Source organism: Glycine soja, chromosome 20 (assembly GCF_004193775.1).
Source record: "Glycine soja cultivar W05 chromosome 20, ASM419377v2, whole genome shotgun sequence".
In the NCBI taxonomy this organism is placed as follows: domain Eukaryota; kingdom Viridiplantae; phylum Streptophyta; class Magnoliopsida; order Fabales; family Fabaceae; genus Glycine; species Glycine soja.
Genome location: NC_041021.1, coordinates 31031933 through 31042922, shown reverse-complemented (window position 1 = coordinate 31042922; position 10990 = coordinate 31031933). Strand labels below are relative to the sequence as shown.

At 34.6% G+C, this 10990-nt stretch overlaps 1 protein-coding gene across 1 annotated transcript; it reads left to right on the top strand.

The window, feature by feature from the left end:
* The first annotated feature begins 9687 nt into the window (after window positions 1-9687).
* LOC114401979 lies at window positions 9688-10744 on the top strand. Its single transcript, XM_028364543.1, has 2 exons — window positions 9688-10085; window positions 10171-10744. Exons 1-2 carry the CDS (start codon window positions 9688-9690, stop codon window positions 10742-10744), a joined length of 972 nt encoding a protein of 323 aa, XP_028220344.1.
* Window positions 10745-10990: the final 246 nt, after the last annotated feature.

Sequence of the window (10990 nt, the reverse complement as noted above, 5' to 3'; positions counted from 1 at the left end):
TTAGAACTTTCTGGTTTCATCTTCTCTTCATCTTTCTAAAAGTTTTTGTTCAAAACTTTCTCTTCCAAGAAAAGTTCTTTGTTCAAAAACTTGTGTTATTCATCTTTTCATTCTCTTCTCCCTTTGCCAAAAAGAATTCGCCAAGGACTAACCGCCTGAATTCTTTTTGTGTCTCTCTTCTCCCTTTTCCAAAAGAACGAAGGACTAACCACCTGAATTCTTTTGTGTCTCCCTTCTCCCTTGTCAAAGAATTCAATAAGACACAGTCTGAGAATTCTTTTGATTCTTCCCTTTCCCATAAACAAAAGTTTTCAAAGGACTAACCGCATGAGAATTCTTTTGTTTCCCCCTTCACAAAGTTTCGAAGGACTAACCGCCTGAGAACTTTGTCTTAACACATTGGAGGGTACATCCTTTGTGGTACAAGTAGAGGGTACATCTACTTGGGTTGTTGACTGAGAACAAGAGAGGGTACATCTCTTGTGGATCAGTTCTAGTGGATGATACATCCACTAGGTTGTTCAAAGAGAACAAGGGAGGGTACATCCCTTTTGGATCTTTTCTTGTAAAAGGATTTTTACAAGGTTGAAAAAAAATCTCAAGGATCGCAGGTTGCTTGGGGACTGGATGTAGGCACGGGTTGTTGCCGAACCAGTATAAAAACTCTTGTGTGTTTGTCTCCTTCTTCCCTTCTCTTTTAATTTCCGTTGTGCACTTTAATTCCCGCTTTTACTTTTGGTTAAGTTTCTTTTCTATTCTTTACTTTCTTGACAACATAGTAAAAGCCTAAGAAGGATTAGATTTTTAATTAGTAAAGGTTCAGTAATAATTAATTCAACCCCCCCCTTCTTAATTATTCCGAGGCCACTTGATCCAACACCTGCTTCTTACACAGAATTCTCAAACGGTTAGTTCTTTGAATTCAGTGTTTGGGCAAAGAATTCTCAGACGGTTAGTTCTTTGAATTCTTTTGGCAAGAGGGAGAAGGAAAGAATCAAAAGAATTCTCAAACGGTTAGTTCTTTGAATTCTTTTGGCAAGAGGAAAAAGGAATAAAGAAGAAGAATAGCACAAGTTTTTGGCCAATGAACTTTTCTTGAATAAAGAAAGTATTAAAAAAACACTTAGAAGAATGCTTTGAACGAATGAGAAAAATCTTTCTTTTAATGAAAAGAATCTCTTTTCGAATGAAAGGAATCTATTTTTGAAAATCGTGTCATAGTCACATATTTATAGTCATTTGATGACTCAAGTTAAAGTTTGTGACTCTTGGCAATTTCTTTAAAACTAGTCACTTTAAAAGTTGTGACTCTTTTGAAAACTAGTCACTTTAAAAGTTGTGACTCTTAAAAAATCTTCAGAAACTAGTCACTTTAAGAATTGTGACTTTTGGTAATTTATTTTTCAAAATAAGTCATTGGTAATTGATTACCATCATAATGTAATCGATTACACATCAACAGATGTGACTCTTCATGTTTAAATTTAAAAATCAAAATGTTTAGAAACACTGGTAATCAATTACATATATTGTGTAATCGATTACACAATTTTGAAAATGTTTCATCACAAGTTGTGACTCTTGAAATTTGAAATCTCAACGTTCAAAACATTGGTAATCAATTACATGTTCATGGTAATCGATTACTGCTTTGTAAATTAGTTTGAAAAGAATGTTGGCTACTGGTAATCGACTATCAGAGAGTAAAACTCTTGGTAAGAGATTTTTCTTTGAAAAATTCTCTTGAACAAAATTGTGCTATTCAATCTTGAAAAAATCTTTTTATACTTATCTTGATGCTTTTCTTGAAGTTCTTGCATATCTTGAGTCTTCTCTTGAATCTTCACTTGAATCTTGACTCTTCACTTGAATCTTGATTCTTGATTGAACGACTCTTTGATTCTTAAAACTTGTTTTGACTCTTGATTCTTGACTTGAGTCATTGACATCATCAAAATAAACTTGGAAAGCTTTGCTTCCACAAATACATGGTGGATTGATTCTGGATGTATGAGTTATGTTTCTAACATTATGCAGGGATTCCTTAAAATCAAACCATAAGCCCAAATAGAAGCTCATCTTCATGGGGAATAAAGTGAAAGTTCCACTGAAAACAGTCGAGACTTATTGTTTAAAACTCGACACTGAACATCATTTGGATTTACTGAAAATTCTTTATGTACCTAGTTTATCTAGGAATTTAGTTTCATTATCTAAACTTTATATTACTAGATACTTTTTTTAATTTTGGTAATGGATGTTTCAGTTTATTTAAGCAAAATCATCTCATTGGTATTAATGTTCTTTGTGATGGTTTATATAAATTGAAATTAGATGGTTTGTATGCTGAAACCATTTTAAATTTGCATCATGATGTTGGCACTAAACTTAGTTTAGTGAATGAACGATCTGCTTTCTTGTGGCATAAACGTTTAGGTCACATTTCTAGAGAAAGGATGGGAATATTAATAAAGAATGAAATTCTTCCTAATCTAGATTTTACGGATCTAAATATTTGTGTGGATTGTATCAAGGGAAAATAAACAAGACATACAAAGAAAGGAGCTACAAGAAGCACTTAGCTTCTTGAAATTGTGCATACCGATATTTGTGGACCTTTTAATGTTAGTTCTTTCGGAAAGGAAAGATACTTTATCACCTTTATTGATGACTATTCACGTTACGGTTATGTCTACTTATTGCATGAGAAATCTCAGGCAGTGGATGCCTTATAAATTTACTTGAATAAAGTAGAAAGGCAATTAGATAGAAAGGTGAAAATTATTAGATCTGATAGAGGTGGTGAGTATTACGGAAGATACGATGAAAGTGGGCAACACCCAAGTCCATTTGCTAAATTTCTTCAGAAACGCGGCATCTATGTGCAATACATAATGCCTGGTACACCAACAACAAAATGGTGTATCAGAAAGGTGTAATAGAACTTTAATGGATATGGTTAGGAGTATGTTAATCAATTCAACTTTACCTGTATCTTAGTGGATGTATGCCTTGAAAACTGACATGTATTTGTTGAATAGGGTTCCTTGTAAGGCAGTTCCAAAGATACTTTTTGAACTATGGACAAATAGGACACCTAGTATAAGGCACCTGCATGTTTGGGGTTGTCAGACAAAAATAAGGATTTATAATCCGCAAGAAAGAAAATTGGATGCAAGAACAATTAGTGGATATTTCATTGGTTATCCAAAAAATTCAAAGGGGTATATGTTTTATTGTCCTAATCATAGTATGAGAATTGTCGAAACTGGAAATACAAGGTTCATTGAAAATGGTGAAATCAATGAGAGTACAGTTTCACGAGAAGTGGAAATTAAAGAAGTTAGAGTGAAAGTCCCTTTAGCTTGTGCCTCTAACAGTAAGGTGATTGCTCCTTTAGTTATTGTTACAAACAATAATGAAGAAGCACAACACAATAATGAGCCCATGATACATAATGAACCTATTATGAAAGAACCGCAAGAAGTAGCATTAAGGAGGTCTCAAAGAGAAAAGAGACCAACAATTCTGAATAACTATGTGGTATACCTACATGAAATAGAAATAGACTTAAGAATTAATGATAATGGTTCAGTTTCGTTTTCACAAGCTGTAAGCTGTGATAATTCTGAGAAGTGGTTAAATGTCATAAAAGAAGAGATAAATTCCATGAAACATAATGGTGTTTAGGACCTTGTAGAATTGCCAAAGGGTTGTAAGAGAATTGGTTGTAAGTGGGTCTTCATGACTAAACATGACTCTCATGGCAACCTTGAATGTTACAAGGCTAGACTTGTTGGTAAGGGATTTACTCAGAAAGATGACATTGATTATAAAGAGATGTTTTCACCGGTCTCATGAAAGGATTCTTTCAGGATTATCATGGCATTAGTAGCCTATTATGACTTGGAGCTACATCAGATGGATGTGAAAACTGCCTTTCTTAATGGAGATTTAGAGGAGAATGTTTATATGAACCAACCAATAGGGTTCTCAGTTGAAGGAAAGGAACACATGGTGTGCAAATTAAAGAAATCAATATATGATCTTAAGCAACCTTTTCGCCAATGGTATTTGAAGTTTAATGATATCATTATTTCCTTTGGATTTAAGGAAAATACTGTTGATCGATGTATATATCTGAAGGTCAGTGGGAGTAAGGTTATTTTTTTAATTTTGTATGTTGATGATATCTTGCTTGCAACTAACGATCTTTGTCTTCTTCATGAGACTAAGTTTCTTTCTAGTAACTTTGAAATGAAGGATATGGGTGAGGTAAGCTATGTGATAGGGATAGAAATATTCTGTAATAGATCACAAGGATTGTTAGGCTTATCTCAGAAAAATACATATCAATAAAGTACTAGAGAGATTCAGGATGGAAAGGTGTTCAGCATCACCTGTTTTAATTTAGAAAGGAGACAAATTTAGTCTCGCATAATGTCTTAGAAATGATATGGAACGGAAACAAATGGAAGCAATTCCATATGCATAAGTTGTTGTTGCATCTACCATGGAAGTTGAATTTGTAGCATGTTTTGAGGCTACAATTCAGGCTAATTGGCTGCGGAACTTTATTTCAGGGCTTGGAATTGTCGACAGTATTGCTAGGCCGCTGAAAAGGTATTGTAATAACTTTGCAACAGTATTTTGTAAGAACAAAAAATACTTTAAGGGTGCTAAGCATATGGAATTGATGTACTTTGTCGTGAAGGAGGAAGTTTAGAAACAAAGAGTGTTAATAGAGCATATTAGCACAAACTTTATGATAGTTGACCTTTGACAAAAGGATTACCGCCCAAGACATTTATAGAACATGTTGAAAGTATAGGCATTATTGTTATTGATAATCATTAAGTGTAATTTACCTTATGCATTCATCATACCTTTATTTAGTGTATTATTCTCAAATACAAAATTCTCACCTTTAATAATATCAAACCCTTGTTCTCTAATAACATCAAACTCTCGATGAGAATGATCTACCACTACTATAACCTCTGCAAGTTATTATCTGGTAGTGATGTATTATTACTAGACTTGGTTATTTAAATATTCTGAACATTATGATTTACTATTTTTCTTTATTATATTGTTAAAATGTTTAATTAGTATGTTATTTATACATATTTTGTTATTATTTTTATATGAAGTAAACTCTTACGAGTCTACGAGTTGAGTCACAAGTCAAGTCTATGGAACTCTCACGAGTTTGCATAAACTCTCGAATTTGATAACCTTGACCCAATGTATAGAACGATTTAGTCATTTTTTTAATGCGCATTATGTTAATTTAATCTATTTATTTATTTAGTCCATAATGTTTAGTAATGTCACATGATTCAAGTGGAAGAATGTTAGAATTAATGTCTCATGCGAGAGACATGTGACTTATGTAGGGACTAATAAATAAATAATTAATAGTTAATGACTAAATTGTAATTGGGTTAAATAAAAGAAATTTCTAGAAGTATCTGCTACTTGATGGGAGTAGTAGTTATAAAAGGAGGTTAATACCTACTAATGTGAAACAAGGTCCCCTTCCTGACAGAAAAAAGTGTTCTCTCATCCATAGCCATCACAAACATACACAGGCAGAAAGAATAGTCAAGGGAGTGAAATTTTTGTTTTTCTCCTCTTCCAAGGAAATTAAAGTACACCGGAGAGAAGTTTTCCTATCGAGAAAGGTACACATTATTTTATTATTTGTGAGAATCATAAATTTCAAGATTCTGTTGGTTTCCTATAATTGATAATCTAGGAAACCTTAATGTTTTTACAAAGACCAAACACTCAGTTTGAAATATGCTCAAAACGTTGTTGGTAGTCCATCACAAACCCAAATTGGTGCAAGTCGAAAAACTGGGCCTCGTTATTAGCAATGGAGGAAGGCCCAAAGTGGATTTCCAGATCTTGCAGAAATTACTCCCAATAAGATAATTGATGATTAAAGGGCAAACACTTGAACTATGACGATGCCTCCCTTTTCATGTAAAAGGAAACCATAGGTAAACGCTGATCTGGAAGGGATTTGATACAAGTCGATGTATTGTTCTCCTTGAAAGATCAAATCTAGTGGCTTAGTACCCTTAAAAGGGATAAGTTGAAGTTTAGGCAAACAGGGCATGCCCTTGAAGAAGCAATGGGATGGAAAGTTATGTAATGTAGCATTCCCGATCAGATTGTGAAATAAAGGGGACGATGAAGCATTACCTAGGGTGGGCGTAAGCAGATAAACACGACCTTCCGGTCCAACATGAAAAATGCAGTCCCACCAGAAGCGATGGCCCAAAGGGTAGGTGATGATGTGATAGTTGGAACGTGCAAGACATCGACCTTCTCCGTGAGGGCAAAAAGGACACCCATGATGGAATCACAACAACTATCAAAGTTGTGCTATAGTTAAACATGGAAGTCATCTTGCAGGGCCTGCCAGGTCTAAAACATAACAACCTAGAGGATCTCATCCAACCCCTTCGTTGTACGCTGAGGCATGACCACAAAGGAGAAAGCACCAACTATAGGCTCTCCTAGGAAGCTATCTACTATAAGCTAGACTAATAACAACTAAGATAATGGATAAATTATTCAATACTTATTTCATTCTTGAAAAGATAATAAATAGAGAACAAGGTAAACCCTAGAATAACGGATCACGCTTCTTCTAGAAGGTTCCCAATGATACAGTTAAAACTTGACAGAATAAAACTTAAAATCTTTATGCCACTTGGGCCTATTGGTATCGTGTTTTGGACAACCCACTTCATCTTCTGCTTTGGGCCTATTAGAAGCTTGGTGGGTAGTATGGTTGGTGGTGGTCTGGTATATATGGTTGCACAGAAATGCCATTATCTTTAATGATCATAAGCGAAGTGTCAAGGTGGTTGCATATGTTTTCAAGTACAAGGCTTGGTCATGGCTAAGGGAAAAGGTGGTTAAAGGCATTGGGGCATCATTCTATGAATGTTGAATTGAGTTTGGCCATTGTATGCCACTGTCATTTAAATTCTGCAGACTATGGACGGTAAGTTGATGCTGGGGGGTTATAACTGTGACTGAAGGGCGGAAGCTATGTTGACTTAATTTCGGGCAATAATTTTGTATTTTGTATTAAGGGGATGTTTAATTTGTTGGCTATGAAGCACGAACACGCCGCTGAAGTGCCGCGTCCTGCATCGGAGGCGCACCGGACATGCAAACGGGTACAACTCCGATGTGACGCGGTGTTCGTTGCCTCCGCCGTCACCGGACACGGTTGGATGCAGGAAGCACAGGATTGGATGTGACCCACCAAGTGGACACGCACGATTAGACGCGGCCCAACAAGTTATTTTATTATTTATTTAAAAAAGGCTTACCAAATATGAAAATGGTTTCTGCACGTTTTCTCCTTGTCATTTTCTGCAAGCGAACCTCCATTGCCGTATGTTGCCGCCTCCATTTCCCCCTTTTCAAGTAGGCCCTTCTTTCTTTTCTGAGATTTCTCATCTGCTCCCTGTTGCTGCTTGCCTGCTTTTGGTTTTTCTCGCCTTCGTTTCCCCCTTTGTTGTTTGCCTGCTTTTGGTCTGTGAAGGGTTGTTGTGTGTTTCTTATTTCATTGATGTGTCCTTGTTTGTGCTTCCACTGTTCCACATTTGTTCCCTTTAACCTTTTTAGTTTTTACCCATTCTCTCTCTTTCTCTTTCCATGTGTTGTTATCGGCTGAATTACCCCACCAATGCCATTTATTTTACTTTTTTATTTTTTTTCCTATAAATACTTGTTAAAAAAAATATAAAAAGCAAATTTCTTGCGCCATAAAAAAATTCTTTCTCAGTTTCTTGTGATTTTCTTTATTTTCCTATTTATCCTTAAAAAAATTATTTGCTAACTAATTAAAGAAATAAAACTGAGATTCAAAGGGCCATGGTTATTTGCTAAGTAATTAATGAAATAAAACTGAGATACAAAGAAGTAAGATTGATGGATTCGCCATCATTGATTCAAAGCGTCGACTTTAAGTTATCATCTTTGCTACACGTGAACATTTTGTTATTGTGTCACATGATTTAATCCTTTTTATTATTTGACACAAGTTCCATTTGTTATAGTGCCATATGATTTAATTACTCTTTTTTTTTTTTGTCACAAGTTCCTCCTTCCACCCCCATCTCACCTTCTACCTTACAAATAAATGAAAGCTGTTTGTTACTAATTCATTAATCAAAATAAACGATTTGTGCTACTTCGTTGGCATCGAGCAACAAAGGCTCATTTTATCATAACTTTTTGTGTTGGAAAAGTCATCGGCAAGCTGGTTTTGTAAAAAAAAAAATACAATAAATTTTTCAGAGCCAGAGATATATGTACTCAAAAAGGATTAGGGAGCACAACATAGTTATATTTTAGGGTCATGCTCGGATTTGTTTTAATTAAAACTTAGCAAATAAAATTAAGCTACAACATGGCCAATAAGACAATAACAACATTGATTAGAAATTACTTTTTGTTGTTTGTTTTTTACTTAGAAATTGGTTACATTGATTTTTAATTTTTTTAAATTGTTGTAGAGATGAGTACTTCTAGTCCTAATCAAGCTAAAGAACAAGATCATGATACCAAACCGTTATGGAACTATGTTACAAAGATAAAAAGTGTAGGTGGTGGTGGAAATTATGAAATAAAATGCAATATTTATGATTTTACCTTTAATGGATCTTACACTAGAGTGAGGGCACACTTGTTGAAGATGACTGGAAAGGGAGTTAGAGTTTGTCAAAAAGTAACAATTGCCAAACTTATAGATTTGAAGAAGATAGACAATGAGGCTACATTGAGGGTGGAGAAGTCAAAAACAAAATTTGTGTCATTGCCTTCGGTTTCTACTCAACACCAAATGGATACAAACACTCTTGGTGTTGATCCAAAAAAGAGAAAGACATCAACTGTAGAAAATGCCTTTAATTTGCAAGCTAGAGAGACACTTGATCATGAAATTGCTAGGATGTTTTACTTTTCGGGGCTGCCATTTCATTTAGCAAGAAATCCTCATTATAGGAAGGCGTTTGCCTATGCTGCAAACAATCAGATCAGTGGTTACCAACCTCCAGGTTATTATAAATTAAGGACAACATTACTTCAAAATGAGAGGAGACATGTGGAGAACTTGTTACAACCAATTAAAAACGCGTGGAGCCAGAAGGGTGTGAGCATTGTTAGTGATGGATGGAGTGACCCGCAAAGAAGATCTCTCATTAATTTCATGGCTATCACGAAGAGTGGACCTATGTTTTTAAAGGCCATCGATTGTTCAAATGAGATCAAAGACAAATATTTCATTGCCAAACTTATGAGGGAGGTAATTATGGAGGTTGGGCACTCAAATGTTGTGCAAATAGTGACAGATAATGCAACCGTTTGTAAAGCAGCAGACTTAATAATTGAGGCTGAGTTTCCTTCCATCTATTAGACTCCATGTGTTGTCCATACATTAAATCTTACTTTGAAGAACATATGTGCAGCCAAGAATACAGAAAAAAAAACAATGTTGTTTATGAAGAATGTTCTTGGATCACCCAAATTCCGGATGATGCAATGTTAGTGAAAAACTTTGTTGTGAGTCACTCTATGAGACTATCAATTTTCAATTCATTCAATTCATTGAAATTGTTATCCATTGCTCCAACAAGATTTGCCTCCACTATTGTAATGCTCAAGAGATTCAAGCAATTGAAGAAAGGACTCCAAGAGATGGTCATTAGTGACCAATGGTCTTCTTATAAGGAAGATGATGTTGCAAAGGCTAAATTTGTGAAAGATACTTTGTTGGATGATAAATGGTGGGATAAGGTTGATTATATTCTTTCCTTCACTAGCCCTATCTATGATGTTCTTAGAAGAACTGATATGAAAGCTTCATCTCTCCATCTAGTATATGAGATGTGGGATTCAATGATTGAAAAGGTGAAGAATGTCATATATCAATATGAGAGAAAGGAGGAGAGTGAAGGATCAACCTTTTATGAGGTAGTGCACTCCATATTAATTGACCATTGGACTAAGAGTAGCAATCCTCTCCATTGTTTAGCTTATTCCTTAAATCCTAGGTAATTAACTCTATACTTTTTTACTTACATTTTTTTTTAGAATTACATAAATTTTAATCATGTGTATATTTCTTTTTAATTGTAGATATTATAATCATGAATGGCTAAGTGAAGATTCTAATCGAGTTCCTCCACATCAAGACATGGAACTCACTCGTGAAAGATTAAAATGCTTCAAGAGGTTCTTTCTTGATGTGGATGTAAGGAGGAAAGTGAATATTGAGTTTGCCAACTTCTCGGATGGAAGAAAAGGTTTTGATGATCTTGATTCTTTAAATGATAGAGGTCAAATGGATCCGAAAGCTTGGTGGCTAGTTCATGGCATTGATGCTCCAATACTTCAAAAGGTTGCCCTTAAGCTACTTGTGCAACCTTGTTCATTTTCATGTTGTGAAAGGAATTGGAGTACATATTTATTTATCCATTCTTTAAAGAGAAGCAAGATGACATCACATAGAGCTGAAGATTTAGTATTTGTTCATAGCAACCTACGACTTCTCTCAAGGAATACTCCACAATATCATCAAGAGGAAACTAAAATGTGGGATGTAGCCGGAGATGATTTTGGATCACTTGATGATTGTGGTATTCTTGAAATTGCTAGTTTGTCTTTAGATGAACCAGAGTTAGAGGCTGCCTTTTTCAATGATGATTGCTAGTTTGTGGAATTCTTGAATACTTGAAGTTGTTAATTCATCATCTTGCTTTATAATTTTTTTTGTAAAGAAACAAAGCGTACAAATTGTATAATGAGGTCTCTTAGTATTTTTTTTTGTGACTCATTATCATAGGAAAAGTTCTTTTTAGATGATGATGATGAATATATAAATCTTGATTTTCAATTTAGATCTTTTATGCATATCGCTCATATTTAATTTTATGTAATTTTATTTTATTTAATTATA